The sequence below is a fragment of the Borostomias antarcticus genome, assembly GCF_949987555.1.
Source record: "Borostomias antarcticus genome assembly, chromosome: 2".
Taxonomy (NCBI): domain Eukaryota; kingdom Metazoa; phylum Chordata; class Actinopteri; order Stomiiformes; family Stomiidae; genus Borostomias; species Borostomias antarcticus.
The window spans coordinates 42114047-42134046 of record NC_140235.1 but is presented as its reverse complement, the minus strand read 5'-3'; the positions used below and the strand labels follow the sequence as shown (position 1 = coordinate 42134046).

At 51.0% G+C, this 20000-nt stretch overlaps 2 protein-coding genes across 2 annotated transcripts in view; both read right to left on the bottom strand.

Moving 5' to 3' along the window:
- Positions 1-701: 701 nt before the first annotated feature.
- LOC311323559 (piggyBac transposable element-derived protein 4-like) lies at positions 702-2036 on the bottom strand (the record flags this gene model as incomplete). The annotated part of the gene is made up of 1 exon (XM_084455808.1): positions 702-2036. The coding sequence occupies one exon, from the start codon at positions 2034-2036 to the stop codon at positions 702-704; it is 1335 nt and encodes a 444-aa protein (XP_084311934.1).
- A 5517-nt stretch (positions 2037-7553) lies between these two features.
- The window catches only part of ccn1l1 (cellular communication network factor 1, like 1), a gene marked incomplete at both ends in the record, with an annotated part of 17570 nt that continues 5123 nt past the window's right edge, over positions 7554-20000 (bottom strand). The window contains 5 exons of the mRNA XM_084455797.1: positions 7554-7859; positions 12516-12718; positions 13229-13576; positions 14235-14448; positions 15432-15523. Coding sequence (XP_084311923.1) covers positions 7554-7859; positions 12516-12718; positions 13229-13576; positions 14235-14448; positions 15432-15523 — 1163 coding nt within the window. The remainder of the gene's footprint in view (positions 7860-12515; positions 12719-13228; positions 13577-14234; positions 14449-15431; positions 15524-20000) is intronic.

Here is a 20000-nt window from a genome sequence, read left to right as displayed (position 1 = left end):
ACACACACACACTGTGCATACATATTCACAAACACGAGGCATGAATGAGAACAGAAATTAACCCTTAGGAGTCTATGGATATTTTGGTCGTTTATGCATACTTTTGATTTTGCCTCTATATACCACATAAAATAATGTTTACTATACCCATGTTTGGTATCCTTTTTTTCAGCACAACCTCACCTATATGATATGACAATTATTTTTTCACTTTAACCTACTTTCTTAACATATTGGGCCCCAAAATACACAAAAATCATCAAATCCGAGTAGAAAATATATAGCATTTATTACAATAAAAAACACAAACATACTCAACAAACTGATTTGGCACTTGAAAATGTAAATATAGGTAAGCAAATATGAACATATAGGTCAAATTTCAAAATAATAAAGCTATATACAAAAAATTCACATAAAAACATGTATATGTATATTCGTTTTTTTTCCTTTTTAGCTGCAAATCTTCAATAAACTATGTACACACTCTCTATAGTGTAATGCTCTGGGTCCAGGGGAGTGTGTGGTTGGTGTTGCTGGTCCAGGGGAGTGTGTGGTTGGTGTTGCTGGTCCAGGGGAGTGTGTGTTGGTGGTCTGGGTCCAGGGGAGTGTGTGACTGGTGGTCTGGGTCCAGCGGAGTGTGTGGAGGTCTGGGTCAAGACCCTCTCTCACTCTCTCCTCCTCCTCTTTATCTGTGCCACTCAGCAAAACAGTTTCTGTCCAGAATGAGACACAGAGCCACAACACAGGCCTTGCACTTCCAGGGAGTAAGGGTTCCTTTTTTGGTCGACCTGGTGGCAGCGTTGGCATATTCTCCGACTGTGCGTTGCTTTCTGGCCTGCATCTGTCGCCACGGCAATGGCAACAGGAATGTGGTCGGCACTCCTCTTGGTGGGCACGCCTGTGCGGTCCACCCCACACAGCTCAGACACCATTTCAGTTTGGAAGTCCTTGTGGGACAGGGGCTTCACCTGATTTGAGGCGCTGATGTCACAGTGCAGGATGTAGGCGTTGGTGGTGGCGATGTCCACAAGGTGCAAGAACAGGGTCCGGTACCAGCGTGCGGTTCTCCGGTGGGCGGAGTAGTACTGGATCAACTGGTCAGACAGGTCAACCCCACCCATGTGCTTGTTGTAGGCGATGACTGGGGTGGGGCAGGTGATGTTCTTCACGGCCCAGTTTCCATCTTTCTCCTTCACCCTCCTCTTGGCCACCTCCCCAGAAACTGATGGATGGATGGTGGAGCACATAGACACCTCCCGTGTGTCCATCCATTTCACAAAGAGCAGGGGGCCCTCCCTGATCCATCTCACCGTGCCCCTTGCTGACTTTCTGGTGAGGCCATTATCTCTTCCACTGGGACATCCCTTCCTGTTATCCCTGTATGTGCCACAGGCTTCGAGCTTCATGCTCTTTAGGTCGAGAAACAACTGGGGGCTGGTGTAAAAATTGTCCATGTACACATGGTAGCCGGTGCCAAGATAGGATGGGTTGATCAGGTTCACCACAGCATCATGTGAGAGCCCATGCACGGTGTGTGACTGTGTTTGTGTTTTGCCCATGTAGATGTTGAAATTCACCGTGTACCCGTTACTTGAGTCAGCCAGGACAAAGAGCTTGATCCCCCACTTTGTGGGTTTGTCCTTCATGAACTGGGTCATGCCAGTTTTTGCCTTGGTAGCCACCATTCTCTCATCCACAGCCAATTCCCTCCTGGGGTGATAATGAGCCTGGCAGGCACTGCTGATGTCATCGATGAGGGGCTTGATCCTGAACAGCTTGTCGTATTGAGGCGTTCCCTTCTTCTCATCATTTTTTTTGTCCTCCTCTGGGTCACTGGGGTGGATGTTCCAAAGCAGAGCCCTGAATCTGTCCCTCGTCATCACGGTAGCTGGAAACGGGACAGATATGATTTGGTTCTGTTTCCAGTAATCCAGGATACTCGGCAGTCCCACCAGTGCTGTGTAAAGGAGCAGCCCAAGGAACTTGTAGAACTCCTCATTGTTGACATCAGCCCATGCGTACTTCTTCCCCATTTCTTTGTTTTTGGCTGCATTCTTGTTGGTGTTTCTGCAGAGGGTTTGCACTGTGGTTGGGGAGAAGTAAAGTGTGAACAGGTCCAGAGGTGAATACTTGGCATGGGGGTCCAGCTGGGCTCCTGGTGTTCGCCGTGGCGTAACCGGCTGATTTCTGGGGCAGTGTCGGGGTCATTCTCTGTTCTCCAGGGCTCCAAGCGATGGTGTGGCTGAGCCTGTGGAGATCTTGACCTCTGAGTCCTCCTCCCACGGCCCCTCTGGGTAGGAGCGCATGGAGAGGGACTAGGCTCTTCATCTCTGTATATGTGCACAACAATAATTGTTCAGGTCATTTTTCATATGCACATGATGGACAGTGAATAAATTGCTGGTACTACAATTTTGATTCAATATACAATACATTTGTATATTGAATATAGTAATATTACAAGAGGCAAATGGTAAAATATAGAAAGAGGCCTACCTCTCATCACTCTCATGACCGGGGACCAAAGACGGATCCTGTGGAGGTCTTGACCTCTGAGTCCTCCTCCCACGGCCCCTCTGGGTAGGAGCGCATGGACGAGTATGGAACGAGATCACGGATACAAGCGGCCGAAATGAGTTTTCTCCGGAGGGTGGCTGGGGTCTCCCTGAGAGATCGGGTGAGAAGTTCAGTCATCTGGGAGAGACTCGGAGTAGAGCCGCTGCTCCTTTGTGTTGAAAGGAGCCAGTTGAGGTGGTTCGGGCATCTAGTGAGGATGCCTCCTGGGCGCCTCCCTAGGGAGGTGTTCCAGGTGTGTCCGGCTGGGAGGAGACCAGGTCTGCTAGTAGACCCAGGAGTAGGTGGCAGGATTACATCTCCACACTGGCCTGGGAGCGGCTAAAGATTCCCCAGGCAGAGCTGGTTGATGCTGCTAGGGAAAGGGATGTATGGGGCCCCCTGCTGGAACTGCTGCCTCCGCGACCCGACCCCGGATAAGCGGATGAAGATGGATGGATGGATGGAGAAACAAATGAGGCTTTTATTAATGTTATTAAGCAGTTTAGAAACTGTTAACAAGTTTCTTATACATGTCTTATAATCTACATGTTCTTATAAGGCAACCTGGTATCTATAAGGACCCTATTACCTATTAACTCATGCTTAATAAGAGGACCTTAATATAAAGTATTACCTATATATTTACATTTCTGAAGACACATTTATTGCAAACACAGGCACTCTGTTCTACCTCCTGATGACAATTGTATAAATGAAGTGATGAATTTAAGCAACAGCAAAAAATCCTGAGGGAACACAGACCCGCTCCCATATATATCAGCCATTGATAACAGTGGACTCACCAGACCAGGCTTTTGAAGGGATCTGGTTGAATTTATTTGGGTTGGGCCTTTTTCATTCTATTAATCTGGCTGGACCCCCCAGCAACTGAGCACTAGTTGTGAGGGTTTGAGGCTGGTGGAGGTAGGACCCAAAAGCAGACAGCAGGCAAGCAGCTCAGGTTCAAAACATAGGTTTTAATATCCAAAATAACACCGGGAGGAAATGCAGGGGAAACAAGCACTAACATTGACAATGAACCGACAGAGAACAAAGGAAACAGGAGGGCATATATACTCTGGGAGAACAATCAAGGAACAACGTACAGGTGTGCAACAAGACATAACGAGACACAGGTGCAGACAATCACCCAGACAAGGACATGGAGGGATTCCAACAAGACACCAACACAAGGACACAGGAACAAGGACACAAGGGAAGGGAACAGGGAACGAGGCTGGGACAGGGAAAGGGACTGGGCAGAAAACTAGAGGGGGGAACTAAAGGGCTAAGAGAGGAGGGACTGGAGTGACGTGAGACTAGTGAGGGGACAGGTGTCTAGAGGACACAAACCAACATAGAAGACAAGACAACGAACACAAGACCAAACACACAAGGAGGCAGAACAAAACCAAGTGACAATGTGGACAATGTGTACAATAGTCTCTGGGGGTAGTGCAGGGGCAGTCACTGGGAGGGGAGGTGCTCAGGGTCCAGGAAGGTCCAGGGGCTCAGGGTGAGGAATCCAGGCCGAGAACAGGGGGTGAGCAGGGTGAACCAGGGGTCCGGGGCAGGGGCGAGGGTCTGGACTGGGAGCAGGGGGTGAGCAGAACGACCCAGGGGTCCGGGGCAGGGGCGAGGGTCTGGACTGGGAGCAGGGGGTGAGCAGGGTGAACCAGGGGTCCGGGGCAGGGGCGGGGGTCTGGACTGGGAGCAGGGGGTGAGCAGGGTGAACCAGAGGTCCGGGGCAGGGGCGAGGGTCTGGACTGGGAGCAGGGGGTGAGCAGGGCAAACCAGGGGTCTGGGGCAGGGGCGAGGATCTGGACTGGGACCGAGCAGGGTGAACCAGGGGTCCGGGGCAGGGACGAGGGTCTGGACTGGGAACAGGGGGTGAGCAGGGCGAACCAGGGGTCCGGGGCAGGGGCGAGGGTCTGGACTGGGAGCAGGGGGTGAGCAGGGTGAAACAGGGGTCCGGGGCAGGGGCGAGGGTCTGGACTGGGAACAGGGGGTGAGCAGGGTGAACCAGGGGTCCGGGGCAGGGGCGAGGGTCTGGACTGGGAGCAGGGGGTGAGCAGGGCGAACCAGGGGTCTGGGGCAGGGGCGAGGGTCTGGACTGGGACCGAGCAGGGTGAACCAGGGGTCCGGGGCAGGGACGAGGGTCTGGACTGGGACCGAGCAGGGTGAACCAGGGGTCCGGGGCAGGGGCGAGGGTCTGGACTGGGAGCGAGCAGAGTGGCCCAAACCATAACAACTAGGACTAGGACTAGTGCACACAGTAGTCTCTAGGTCCTGCCCTGCAGAGCACTAGGACTAGGACTAGTGCACACAGTAGTCTCTAGGTCCTGCCCTGCAGAGCACTAGGACTAGGACTAGTGCACACAGTAGTCTCTAGGTCCTGCCCTGCAGAGCACTAGGACTAGGACTAGTGCACACAGTAGTCTCTAGGTCCTGCCCTGCAGAGCACTAGGACTAGGACTAGTGCACACAGTAGTCTCTAGGTCCTGCCCTGCAGAGCACTAGGACTAGGACTAGTGCACACAGTAGTCTCTAGGTCCTGCCCTGCAGAGCACTAGGACTAGGACTAGTGCACACAGTAGTCTCTAGGTCCTGCCCTGCAGAGCACTAATGCAGTTGTGGTGGTAGAATCAGTGGTTTTATGAATAATCACATTTGGTATTGGCATTATTATGCATCAGTATGCAGAGTCTGTGTGGAGAGTGGGCCACAGAGTGAGCAGGGTGGGGAGATGACAAGGTCTAAGGAACAAGGATACAGTGTGTGGTATTTGTGAGATGGCTGCAATGTTTGCCATGTGAAGCTGGTCCCGGACGGCGTGTACGAGCGGCCAGGAACTTGAACTGAAGCCATAACCAGAGCCCACAGCTCCACAGCATGAAAACCTAGTCAGGCACATAGTCTCTCTAAATTCACCTCACCTCTCATCTCAGGGTGTTCCACAAGGCTCTGTTTGGGGACCCATTTAAATGATAATGACACAGAATAAGATTGTTATTGTTGTCGTTTATTGTTGTTAATGTATCTCTTTTTTATCTCTTAATTGCTCTTAATGGTCTTGATGAACGTAGTTCAGGTTTATGTATGGTGGTTGCTACTGTATGACATGTGAGAAAAATATTACAAACATGATTTTTAAAGAAATACATACTGTATATTTTTCATACCAAAAACAATAAAATTATAAGATACAGTATTTCATGAATATATTAAACAAAATTGTTTATATAAATTAACATCAAATTATTGCTCCAGTAATGTTCATATTAATATTCTGTGCACCTCAAAAAAGGAGGTTATATCCAAAATGATTCACTCCATCACAAGTGAAGTCTGTACACAGCATATAAAGCACATATATACACTTTAAGACAATAAAATCAGCAATACCTAAATGTACAAAGTTCTGTAAATACATATTTACACATATTTCTCATATCCATAATAAAAATAGAGAAACAAACGAATCACTGACTGCACTGAGACATGAATAAGTTAAGAAGTTCCATACAGAACATCTTCATGTTCATACCTCTGTGTGTAAACTATAAAATATAAAAATTGTTGCATTTCCATTTTTACCCATCGAAACCGACAGGAAGTAAATAGCAAGAGATCATTTGTAGGCTACAGGGAAGCTATCTGCCACAAAACTCTTTGCTTTGTTTTCTTAAATGCAAGCAAAAGGCTAGACAACTGAAACATCAAGTGGGGTGGCTATTGTAACTGAAAATGTGAATTATTGTTTGACCAAAAGTCAGTCAGGTACTCTTTTGGTGGTGGTGGTGGTGATGGTGGTGGTGATGGTGGTGGTGATGGTGGTGGTGGTGATGGTGGTGGTGATGGTGGTGGTGATGGTGGTGGTGGTGATGGTGGTGATGGTGGTGATGGTGGTGATGGTGGTAGTGGGGGTGATGGTGATGGTGGGAGACGGTGGTGATGGGAGTAGTGGGAGGAAGTTTCCAACCATTCCTGTCAATTTGAGAGGGTGTCTTGCCCTCACCAGGATGTTCTAGAAATAAGAAGTCTACTAGACCTTATGAAGTCCGTATTTTCATTGATGTCAGTAGAGATCCCCTCAAGTGTTAAGACAAGGTTGGATGGACCCTGGAGTCCTGGTCTTAGTTTAGGACAAGGATGAAATGTGTGGACGTAGATTGGACGGCCTGCTGGTGGTTTGGGAGGGGTAGGAGGAGGGCTCAGTGGGTGAAGGTGCTGGTGGTTTGGGAGGGGTAGGAGGAGGGCTCAGTGGGTGAAGGTGCTGGTGGTTTGGGAGGGGTAGGAGGAGGGCTCAGTGGGTGAAGGTGCTGGTGGTTTGGGAAGGTGAAGGTGCTGGTGGTTTGGGAAGGTGAAGGTGCTGGTGGTTTGGGAAGAAGAAGGTGCTGGTGGTTTGGGAAGGTGAAGGTGCTGGTGGTTTGGGAAGGTGAAGGTGCTGGTGGTTTGGGAAGGTGAAGGTGCTGGTGGTTTGGGAAGGTGAAGGTGCTGGTGGTTTGGGAGGGTGAAGGTGCTGGTGGTTTGGGAAGGTGAAGGTGCTGGTGGTTTGGGAGGGTGAAGGTGCTGGTGGTTTGGGAGGGGTAGGAGGAGGGCTCAGTGGGTGAAGGTGCTGGTGGTTTGGGAGGGGCAGGAGGAGGGCTTAGTGGGTGAAGGTGCTGGTGGTTTGGGAGGGGGAAGGTGCTGGTGGTTTGGGAAGGTGAAGGTGCTGGTGGTTTGGGAAGGTGAAGGTGCTGGTGGTTTGGGAGGGTGAAGGTGCTGGTGGTTTGGGAAGGTGAAGGTGCTGGTGGTTTGGGAAGGTGAAGGTGCTGGTGGTTTGGGAAGGTGAAGGTGCTGGTGGTTTGGGAAGGTGAAGGTGCTGGTGGTTTGGGAAGGTGAAGGTGCTGGTGGTTTGGGAAGGTGAAGGTGCTGGTGGTTTGGGAGGGTGAAGGTGCTGGTGGTTTGGGAAGGTGAAGGTGCTGGTGGTTTGGGAGGGGCAGGAGGAGGGCTTAGTGGGTGAAGGTGTGAATGTCATTGGGCGGACTGAGGGACCCTGGGGAGGCCAGCCCGCCGCCCTGGCAGCTCTGGCTACAGCGACAGCGCTGGATCCACATGAGGCTGCGGACCAGGTCGGCCCTGCCGGCAGGGCAGCGGAAGCGTAGGCGCACCGTGCGTGTCAGCGAGGGCGTGCAGCAGCGGCTGGCGGTGCACCAGCCACAGGAGCGCGGCCGGTAGCGACGGGCTGTGGAACAGCCAGCGAACGTGATCCTGATGGGCTTCCGGGGGCGCACAGTTCTCTGGCACCTCTTCGCTTTCTGAGGGAAACAAGGTGTTAAAGGTCAACTTAAACTCTCCCTGATGTTAGGGTGATTTTTCAACATCTGCTTAAACTTTTTTGGGGGTTTAGATAAATAGATAAATATGAGCTTTATTTATCCCCAAAGTGAAATTCACTAGAGTTTATCCTTTGGTAACACTTTCTATGACACCCATGTTTATTACACATTATTAACATACTTATATTGAGCTATAATCTGCTTATAGCACTGTAATTATAGGCATAATCACTCATAAATATTCAAAATGCTTTCTAAAAAAAATCATAACACAAAGTATTTTATAGTGACTTATTTAAGGTCAAGTATTGTAATCTTTGCTGGTCACGGACAGACCTTTTTTTCTGCATGGATCGTAGTGTATTATAACTTTCATGTCCTTTGTCTGGTGAAGTTCAACCCTTTTTTGAAGTGGTATCTAGGTTACTTATTTGTTATAAATCGCATGCTAAGAACATGAGTGCAAAGGGGGATTCGTGTTCAATGTTCTGCGCTGCAGTGGGGTTAGCTAACCCTAACCCTAACCCTGCGCAGTGGGGCTAACCCTAACCCTGCGCAGTGGGGCTAACCCTAACCCTGCGCAGTGGGGCTAACCCTAACCCTGCGCAGTGGGGCTAACCCTGACCCTGCGCAGTGGGGCTAACCCTAACCCTGCGCAGTGGGGCTAACCCTAACCCTGCGCAGTGGGGCTAACCCTAACCCTGCGCAGTGGGGCTAACCCTAACCCTGCGCAGTGGGGCTGTGTGGAAGCCCAAATTGACGGTACCAGGCGGACACAATGTAGAAAACAACTCAGTCACTTGTATTACACCTGAGTCCAACACATACAGTCCAATAACTCTAACCCTAACCCTAATAACCAACACATAACCCTAACCCTAACCCTATTAACCAACCAGTAGCATTAAAGAAACAGAACAGACCCAAAAGTCTAGCCTGACACTTTCCATTTCATTTCACTTCATTATTCAGTCTGAACAGGCTCCCTTTGCAGCCATTTTCCAAGATGGGCGTTGCCCAACTAGTCCTCAGCGATTAGTTCATCCCCTAACCAATCACATCACCCAGTTTAATTCAAAGGACACATTCAAAGGATGCGGCAGTGGCTAGTTGCAAAACTAGAATGGAGAAGTAAGACGCCTCCTTCCCTCCACTAGTCTGGGGGTCCACCTTGGGCAAGTGGTAGTACCCCCTAGCCCCCCTACCTGGGGTTACAGGAAAAAACCCTGATGACAGAACACCAAAAAGGAAGAGAGACCCAGCCTGGAGGAAGCCCGGGGCCCTCGTCTGGAGCCAGGCCCAGACGGAGGGCCCGCATGCGAGCGCCTGGTGGCCGGGCTTACCACGGAGCCCGGCCGGGCCCAGCCCGAATAAGTAATGTGGAAGCACCATCTCCTCCTCCATCGTCCCGTGGACCCACCACCCGCGGGAGGAATTGTCGGGGTCGGGTGCACTGCCAACTAGGTGGCGGTGAAGGCGGGGAGCACCGACGGACCGGACCCGGGCGGCAAAGGCTGGCTCTGGGGACATGGAACGTGACCTCGCTGGGGGGGAAGGAGCCGGAGCTTGTGAGGGAGGTGGAGCGATACCAATTACACCTGGTGGGGCTAACCTCCACGCACAGCACCGGCGCCGGAACCAAACTCCTGGATAGGGGTTGGACCCTGTTCTTCTCCGGAGTTGCTCACGGTATGAGGCGTAAGGCAGGTGTGGCTATACTAGCTAGCCCCCAGCTGAGCGCCTCTGTGCTGGAGTTCACCCCAGTGGACGAGAGGGTCGCCTCCCTGCGCCTTAGGACTGTGGGGGGGGGGACTCTGACTGTGGTTTGTGCTTATGCACCGAACAGCAGTTCAGAGTCCTCAGCCTTCCTGCAGACCCTGAGTGGAGTCCTTTTGGGGGCTCCTGCGGGGGACTCCAGTGTCCTACTGGGGGACTTCAATGCACACGTAGGCAATGATGGAGAAACTTGGAGGGGTGTGATTGGGAGGCATGGCCACCACGATCTGAACCCGAGTGGTGTTTTGTTGTTGGACTTCTGTGCTAGTCACGGTTTGTCCATAACAAACACCATGTTCGAACACAAGGATGCCCACAAGTACACCTGGCATCAGAACACCTTAGGCCGAAGGTCGATGATCGATTTTGTTATCGTATCATCTGATCTGAGGCCATGCGTTTTGGACACTCGGGTAAAGAGAGGGGCAGAGCTGTCCACTGATCACCATCTGGTGGTGAGCTGGTTTCGATGGCGGGGGAAACTTCTGGACAGACCTGGAAAACCCAAGCGTGTAGTGAGGGTGAACTGGGAACGTCTGGAGGAAGAGCCTGTCCAGAGAGATTTCAATTGCCACCTCCGGCGGAGCTTCTCAGGCATTCCTGTGGAGGTTGGGGACATCGAGCATGAGTGGTCGGTGTTCAAAGCCTCCATTGCTGAAGCTGCGGCTGGGAGCTGTGGCCTGAGGGCCATAGGTACCTCAAGGGGCGGTAACCCTCGGACACCGTGGTGGACAGCGGTGGTCAGGGAAGCCGTCCGACTGAAGAAGGAGGCCTTCCGGGTTATGTTAGCCCGGGAGACCCCAGAAACAGTTGCAGGGTATCGACTGGCCCGGAGGGCTGCGGCTTCGGCCGTGACCAAGGCAAAGCAGCGGGTGTGGGAGGAGTTCGGAGAAACCATGGAGAAGGACTTTCGGTCGGTACCAAAGTGTTTCTGGAAGACCATCAGACACCTCAGGAAGGGAAAGCGGGGGACCATCCAAGCTGTATACAGCAAGGAGGGGACACTGCTGACCTCAACTGAGGAGGTTGTTGAGCGTTGGAAGGAGTACTTTGAGGAACTCCTGAACCCGACAAATCCACCCTCTACGATCGGGGCAGAGCCGGAAGATGATGGGGGGTCGTCAATGTCCTTGGAGGAGGTCACTGAGGTAGTCAAACAACTCCACAGTGGCAGAGCCCCAGGGACTGATGAGATCCGTCCAGAAATGCTGAAGGCGCTGGGTGTAGAGGGGCTGTCTTGGTTGACACGCCTCTGTAACATTGCGTGGAAGTCTGGGTCAGTGCCGAAGGAGTGGCAGACTGGGGTGGTGGTCCCAATATTCAAAAAAGGGGACCAGAGGGTGTGTGCGAATTATAGAGGCATCACATTACTCAGCCTCCCAGGGAAAGTTTACTCCAAGGTGCTGGAAAGGAGGGTCCGGCCGATAGTCGAACCTCAGATCGAAGAGGAACAATGCGGATTTCGTCCTGGTCGTGGAACTACCGACCAGCTCTTCACTCTCGCAAGGATCTTGGAGGGGGCTTGGGAGTTTGCCCAACCTGTCTACATGTGTTTTGTGGACTTGGAGAAGGCTTACGACCGGGTCCCTCGAGAGGTCTTGTGGAGGGTTATGCTGGAGTATGGGGTGAGGGGGTCCCTACTTAGGGCCATCCAATCCCTGTACACCCAGAGCGAGAGCTGTGTCCGGGTCCTCGGCAGTAAGTCGTCTTCCTTTCCGGTGGGTGTTGGCCTCCGCCAGGGCTGCGCTTTGTCACCAATCCTGTTTGTGATTTTCATGGACAGGATATCGAGGCGTAGCCGGGGGGAGGTGGGTTTGCAGTTCGGTGAGCTGGGGATCACGTCACTGCTTTTTGCAGATGATGTGGTCCTGATGGCATCAGCTGCCTGCGACCTCCAGCACTCTCTGGATAGGTTCGCAACTGAGTGTGAAGCGGCTGGGATGAGAATAAGCACTTCTAAATCTGAGGCCATGGTTCTCAGCAGGAAACCGGTGGCCTGTCCGCTCCGAGTAGGAAATGAGTCCTTACCCCAAGTGAAGGAGTTCAAGTATCTGGGGGTCTTGTTCACGAGTGAGGGAACCATGGAGAGGGAGTTTGGCCGGAGAATCGGAGCAGCTGGTGCGGTTCTGCAGTCGCTTTACCGCACTGTTGTGACGAAAAGAGAGCTGAGCCAAAAGGCAAAGCTCTCGATCTACCGTTCTATCTTTGTCCCCACCCTCACCTATGGTCATGAAGGATGGGTCATAACCGAAAGAACGAGATCACGGATACAAGTGGCCGAAATGAGTTTTCTCCGGAGGGTGGCTGGGGTCTCCCTGAGAGATCGGGTGAGAAGTTCAGTCATCCGGGAGAGACTCGGAGTAGAGCCGCTGCTCCTTTGCATCGAAAGGAGCCAGTTGAGGTGGTTCGGGCATCTAGTGAGGATGCCTCCTGGGCGCCTCCCTAGGGAGGTGTTCCAGGCGTGTCCAGCTGGGAGGAGGCCGCGGGCTGGCCTGTGAGCGGCTAAAGATTCCCCAGGCAGAGCTGGTTGATGCTGCTAGGGAAAGGGATGTCTGGGGCCCCCTGCTGGAGCTGCTGCCTCCGTGACCCGACCCTGGATAAGCGGATGAAGATGATGATGATGATGATGATGATGATGACATCCAAAGGACACTGATTGGCCCGGTTGGAATTCCAACCAAGATGAGAGCCTTTCCAGACCCTGAATCGCATTTCAAAAATTTGAATTCAGATTCACAGGCTGGAGCCAGGCTACCAAATCCAATCATACCTCAAATACTTTGAAATACTATAATAAGTATTTTGATCTACATATTTGACTCAGGTCTGTGGCTGAATTACTACTCATCATGTATTTACCTTAAAAGACGGTTCAAACTCAAGGCTGCACTGTCGGATCTGGCACAGCCGCGTCTCCCTGGCCAATCGACACTCAGCGTTGCTATTGGTGACTCGGCTGGAGACTCCCATTCCACAGCTGGCTGAGCAAGGCGACCAATCCGTGGTCTGCAGGAAGCAGGTGGAGGGAAGCAAGGCGTGGGACTGCGGGGAGGAGAGCCACTCTGAAAGGTGAAAGGTCAGAGACAGCCTTGAGGGACGCCGTTCTTAACCCTAACCCTAACCCTACCCTTAACCCTAAACTGGGGATGCACGATATATCGGCAATCATATCGGCATCGGTCGATGTTAGTCATTTTTTTATATATCGGTATTGGTCCGATGTGCAAAACAGGACAGATGTGAACAGCCGATAATTATTTCTGTCTAGCTGCTGTTGTGTGTGTTGTTTTTGAGAGGAAACAATACAGTAAATCTATGATTTATCCGCTTTTCCGAATATTAGAAATAGAGACTAGAGTGTTTACATGTGTTTTTCAGTGTGTATAACATCTGATGATAATATCTGTTATCGGTATCGGCCAAAATTTTCCGATCGGTGCATCTCTACCCTAAACGGCCTCTGTGTTTATGGGAACTAGCCCTTTAATAATCCCCGGGGGGGGGGGGGGGGGGGGCTGTTTAGCCTGTTACCAGCTGAAGATGAAGGAGCCCTAACCCTAACCCTGGCCTACCGTGATGGGGGTCGCCAGCGCTAGAGTCCCAGGGCGCGGGGGCCATCAGCAGCTCATTGCTGGCCAGGTCGGGGTGCCGGGGCGGGGCCGGTGGAGCCAGGGCGGGGTCCTCCTCGTCGATGCGGTTGTCATCATCGCAGAGCCACTCCTCACAGCAGCGTCCAGGCAGCCGGGCCAGCCGGGGGCGGGAGCAGCGCCAGTCCGGCCGGGGCACCTGGTGGGGGCACAGCGGCATGCAGCCCACCACGCCATCCATACAGCTGCACTGGTGCTGGCAGCTGGGCTGGAAGTCCTCCCCGTGCTGGTAGACGCGCCCGTCCAGCTCACAGGGCCGGCCCATGACCTCAGCTGACCCGGGAGACAGAGGGGCACCGCGTTAGGACTATGAGGTCCTGATAAGATGAGGTCACCATAGGACTGTGTAAGGGGGGCGTAGGGCTTTAGACTGTATTTATGTCCACGGAGGTCAAAATGTAGCGTCAAAATTAGGTCACAATGTTATAACTGCATTAATTACTGTTAGTCATAATTATTTCAACGACGTCAGAATGTTAGGACCGTGAGGGTAAAAAGTTTGAGGTTATTACAACTTAATATGAGGTCACAATGTTAGCTTAGATATGAGGACATATAGGTCACGATGACAGGACTAAAACACTCAACATTATGTGGTCAATACTGACTATGGCTGCTGCGTCGGGTCCAATAATTCAACACTTAGATATTTCAATGTACTACTATGCTGCTGTTTTGATTCATATTTAGCATGTATGCTTTTGAGATTACAAAAATTCAATCACTTTCATAATCATTGTTGTAAAGAGAAGTCCTAAACAGAATTTTTGCTAATCATATCAAATCCAATAAAAAGGTCACTCGAAAATCAGGGTGAGTTTCTCAGTCGCTCAAATCAAATCAAACTTTATTCTCTCGATGCATTCAGAAGGGTTAGCCAACCCTAACCCTAACCCATTCAGAACTGTAACACACTTCTCGTTTCCCGTACCTCTGCACAGGCCTGTCTCTGGGTCCCCTCCGGCCCCTAGGTGGCAGCGTAGGCCCTTGATGTGGTCGCAGGGCTGACTGGGAGCACAGTCCTGGTTGAACTGCCTGGCGCACACCTTACAGCAGCCGCAGGCGTCCGTCACCCAGCTGACCCCCGGCGGGCAGGAAGGGGCCGGGGCCGGGCACGAGCACAGACGCGGGCATCCGCCGTGCACCTGCTCAACACAAAACAAGCGCTTAGGATGCTGGGTAAGACAAATAAAATGCCAAGTAGCGGACAGTAGCCCTAATGCTAGATACAGTTCTGGAATTGGATGTTGAACTTCTGTGCTACAGCCAGGATATTGTAGGACTGAACATGCTGAACGTCCATCAGGTGTTGCTTTGAGGTTTTGCGGGAGGGGGAGGGTTGAATCAGCTCCACAGAGGAGAGATTGTTGTGTGGTCAGGGTCAGGGTTAGGGTCATGGTCAGGGTCAGGGTTAGGGTCAGGGTCAGGGTCCTGGTAAAAAACAGTCCACAAACAAGAAACGCTTGAATCAAAGTAAGCCCAGAATAAGAACGTGTGAAAAAGGTGTTCCATTTTGTTTGCAAACTGCTGTCTCTAGTTTGAAATATGAAACTGTTGATCTCAAATGAAACTGCTGATCTCAAAAAGAAAACATGAATACTAAGGGAATATAAGTAAATGTCAAAAATGTATAAAGCCATGAGTGGTTTTGAGAATACGACACATTCCTCAACTTCGTCAACGTGGTCTAACTGTGCCACCTCAGACTCTGACACAGGCCAGCCTTGTGAGGTCCGCAGGCATTCCTCAGACTTCAAACTGGACACATATATACACGCACACACACGCATGCACGCACACACACGCATGCACACACACACACAGAGCGTAAGCTAAAAGTTCTGTTCTCAAAGTATTAATAAAACGACACTAATTCATGAATCGTTTATGATTCAACAAATTATAGTAGCCTAAGTGAAAAACATGTATTCATGCTTCAAACCATGTGAATGAAAACAACAAAACAAATGGAACTTGTTTTTCCTTTTAATTGAAATGTAATAAGAGGCTCTAAATACCAACACACTTAATTAGATTCGATTTAGAAATTGAGTTGAATTGAGTTTCTCATGTAATACAAACAGTGGAGTAAATAATTAGTATGATTAAGAGTAAAAACTCAACTTACCAGCAGAACAGAACAGGACAGAACAACCAGGGAATTAAGGCTCGCTTGTGTCATCATTGTCCACAGGGAAATCAGGTCCTGTTTGGTCTCAGCTGGTCCAGGTCCTGTATGGTCTCAGCTGGTCCAGGTCCTGTATGGTCTCAGCTGGTCCAGGTCCTGTATGGTCTCAGCTGGTCCAGGTCCTGTATGGTCTCAGCTGGTCCAGGTCCTGTTTGGTCTCAGCTGGTCCAGGTCCTGTATGGTCTCAGCTGGTCCAGGTCCTGTATGGTCTCAGCTGGTCCAGGTCCTGTATGGTCTCAGCTGGTCCAGGTCCTGTTTGGTCTCAGCTGGTCCAGGTCCTGTTTGGTCTCAGCTGGTCCAGGTCCTGTTTGGTCTCAGCTGGTCCAGGTCCTGTATGGTCTCAGCTGGTCCAGGTCCTGTTTGGTCTCAGCTGGTCCAGGTCCTGTATGGTCTCAGCTGGTCCAGGTCCTGTTTGGTCTCAGCTGGTCCAGGTCCTGTTTGGTCTCAGCTGGTCCAGGTCCTGTATGGTCTCAGCTGGTCCAGGTCCTGTTTGGTCTCAGCTGGTCCAGGTCCTGTTTGGTCTCAGCTGGTCCAGGTCCTGTTTGGTCTCAGCTGGTCCAGGTCCTGTATGGTCTCAGCTGGTCCAGGTCCTGTTTGGTCTCAGCTGGTCCAGGTCCTGTTTGGTCTCAGCTGGTCCAGGTCCTGTTTGGTCTCAGCTGGTCCAGGTCCTGTTTGGTCTCAGCTGGTCCAGGTCCTGTTTGGTCTCAGCTCATTCAGAGATTATCCTGCTTTTATAGGTGCCGCACGAGTCCCCTGTGACATCATCACCAGCGTTCTCAGGCGTCTGGAGGAGGTGGGGGCAGAAGGAGGGGGGGGGGCAGAAGGAGGAGGGGGGGGCAGAAGGAGGAGGGGGGGGCAGAAGGAGGAGGGGGGGGCAGAAGGAGGAGGGGGGGCAGAAGGAGGAGGGGGGGGCAGAAGGAGGGGGGGGGGCAGAAGGAGGAGGGGGGGGCAGAAGGAGGGCAGCCAGACAGAAGAACTCACTAAAATGAAGTCAGGGGAATGTTGGTTGAAAGGGGAGGGTAGAGGGGGACTCTGGGTGATACATTGGAGGGTGTGTGTGTGTGTGTGTGTGTGTGTGTCGGTGTGTCGGTGTGTGTGTGTGTCGGTGTGTGTGTATATGTATGTGTGTGTGTGTGTGTGTGTGTGTGTGTGTGTGTGTGTGTATATGTATGTGTGTGGGGGGAGTCATGTCAAAGCAACAAAATTCAGGACTAAAAACTCTTGAGCGGAATGTCCCATATTTAGTTGAGGAAACTTTCAAAGCGATTTCTACCCAGTTGAAGAGGTTTCTACCCAGTTGAAGAGGTTTCTACCCAGTTGAAGAGGTTTCTACCCAGTTGAAGAGGTTTCTACCCAGTTGAAGAGGTTTCTACCCAGTTGAAGAGGTTTCTACCCAGTTGAAGAGGTTTCTACCCAGTTGAAGAGGTTTGTATGTTGGGCGGGGGCTAATGGGCCGGAGGCAGCGTGGTTTGCTGTTCTGGGCTCAGATGGATGTTTGTCTACCCTTGTTGTTAGGTCAGGATTTAGAGCGGGAAGGCTGCTCCTGGATCTGTTGCTATTGAGGTAACTTGACCTGGGCTTTGCAGGAGAGAGTTAAGAGGAGAGATAAGAGGAGAGATGAGAGGAGAGATGAGGCAGCTGTTGGTCGGGACACAAGCCCCGTCTGAATTCTCTGAAAATTATCATAATTTTCTTCACCCCCCTCTGGAAAATACCTGCTCTGATAAGACGAGAGTGAGCAGCTGTGCTGAAGAGCATCTGTGCTCACCTGTGCTCACCTGTGCTCACCTGTGCTCACCTGTGCTCACCTGTGCTCACCTGTGCTCACCTGTGCAGATTGGCTCAAGGAAAGGAGTTAGAAAGGATGCATTTTAAAGCATTCAAATCATTCTCATAGGCTTGCTGATGTTCCTTAGGATTAGGGGTTACAGAAAAATAATAAGAAATTAATTTTGAATTCACTGAATACATTGTGTGGTTATGTTTGTATCATCTACATATTCAAATCAATACATACACATACACACTCACACATACACACACACACACACACATACACACACGCGCACACACACACACACACACATGCACGTGTCACGTCAAAACTCTTTCCCGCAAACACATTCCAGGAAACAAAGGTTCCCCTGCCTTTAAAACCCTGCATGTTTACACAAGAGCAGAAGAACGTCTGCATGTCCGTCATCTGGGGTTAGGGTTAGTCAGGGTTAGGGTTAGTCAGGGTTAGGGTTAGTCAGGGTTAGGGTTAGGGTTAGGGTTAGGGTTAGTCAGGGTTAGGGTTAGTCAGGGTTAGGGTTAGTCAGGGTTAGGGTTAGTCAGGGTTAGGGTTAGTCAGGGTTAGGGTTAGGGTTAGTCAGGGTTAGGGTTAGGGTTAGTCAGGGTTAGGGTTAGGGTTAGTCAGGGTTAGGGTTAGTCAGGGTTAGGGTTAGTCAGGGTTAGGGTTAGGGTTAGTCAGGGTTAGGGTTAGTCAGGGTTAGGGTTAGTCAGGGTTAGGGTTAGGGTTAGTCAGGGTTAGGGTTAGTCAGGGTTAGGGTTAGTCAGGGTTAGGGTTAGTCAGGGTTAGGGTTAGGGTTAGTCAGGGTTAGGGTTAGGGTTAGTCAGGGTTAGGGTTAGGGTTAGTCAGGGTTAGGGTTAGTCAGGGTTAGGGTTAGTCAGGGTTAGGGTTAGGGTTAGTCAGGGTTAGGGTTAGTCAGGGTTAGGGTTAGTCAGGGTTAGGGTTAGGGTTAGTCAGGGTTAGGGTTAGTCAGGGTTAGGGTTAGTCAGGGTTAGGGTTAGGGTTAGTCAGGGTTAGGGTTAGTCAGGGTTAGGGTTAGTCAGGGTTAGGGTTAGTCAGGGTTAGGGTTAGTCAGGGTTAGGGTTAGGGTTAGTCAGGGTTAGGGTTAGTCAGGGTTAGGGTTAGGGTTAGTCAGGGTTAGGGTTAGTCAGGGTTAGGGTTAGGGTTAGTCAGGGTTAGGGTTAGTCAGGGTTAGGGTTAGTCAGGGTTAGGGTTAGGGTTAGTCAGGGTTAGGGTTAGGGTTAGTCAGGGTTAGGGTTAGTCAGGGTTAGGGTTAGTCAGGGTTAGGGTTAGGGTTAGTCAGGGTTAGGGTTAGTCAGGGTTAGGGTTAGGGTTAGTCAGGGTTAGGGTTAGTCAGGGTTAGGGTTAGTCAGGGTTAGGGTTAGTCAGGGTTAGGGTTAGGGTTAGTCAGGGTTAGGGTTAGTCAGGGTTAGGGTTAGTCAGGGTTAGGGTTAGTCAGGGTTAGGGTTAGTCAGGGTTAGGGTTAGTCAGGGTTAGGGTTAGGGTTAGTCAGGGTTAGGGTTAGTCAGGGTTAGGGTTAGTCAGGACATCACACACACACGGGACATATCTCCCGCTCAGACCACGCTCCGATACGAGAGTCTAGTCCCAGAGTCTAGTCCCAGAGGCTAGTCCCAGAGGCTAGTCCCAGAGTCTAGTCCCAGAGGCTAGTCCCAGAGGCTAGTCCCAGAGTCTAGTCCCAGAGGCTAGTCCCAGAGTCTAGTCCCAGAGGCTAGTCCCAGAGTCTAGTCCCAGAGTCTAGTCCCAGAGGCTAGTCCCAGAGGCTAGTCCCAGAGGCTAGTCCCAGAGTCTAGTCCCAGAGTCTAGTCCCAGAGGCTAGTCCCAGAGTCTAGTCCCAGAGGCTAGTCCTAGTCCCAGAGTCTAGTCCCAGAGGCTAGTCCTAGTCCCAGAGTCTAGTCCCAGAGTCTAGTCCCAGAGTCTAGTCCCAGAGTCTAGTCCCAGAGGCTAGTCCTAGTCCCAGAGGCTAGTCCCAGAGGCTAGTCCCAGAGTCTAGTCCTAGTCCCAGAGTCTAGAGGGAACCTACGGCTCAGAGTTTCCACTGAAACAGACTAGAGTTGAATCATGACATGAATAGAGAATGAGAGGTCCTGATTGGTCGAGGTTCGTGGTCCAGTCATGGAGACAGGAAGGTTAGGGTTAGTGTGCTAACCCTAACCCTAACCCTAACCCTAACCCTAACCCTAACCCTAACCCAGTTGCATTGACAGGTTTTAAAGGCATCAGCTTTGCCAGCCTCTCAAATGTGTTGAGGAGAATCCAGGTAGAGAATGTTTCTTGTAAATATCGTTTGGGTGTTTAAAACACATGCTTTGGGTTTTTACTCCCAACAGAATAGACTTCTCAGTTATAGTTGGTTGAACTATCCCTTTAAAACATAAAATGCAGAGAAACAAACAACCCGCACGTCCAAGAGGGTCAATAGTAACAAGAGGGTCAATAGAAACAAGAGGGTCAATAGAAACAAGAGGGTCAATAGAAACAAGAGGGTCAATAGAAACAAGAGGGTCAATAGTAACAAGAGGGTCAATAGAAACAAGAGGGTCAATAGTAACAAGTACGGATCCCAAACATGTTCATGACAAACCATGAACCCACACATTTCTATGAGTCGTTTCAAACCAACGTTGTGTCTGGGTTAGGGTCTGTGTCTCTATGTACTGGGTTAGGGTTAGGGTCTGTGTGCTGTGTCTCTATGT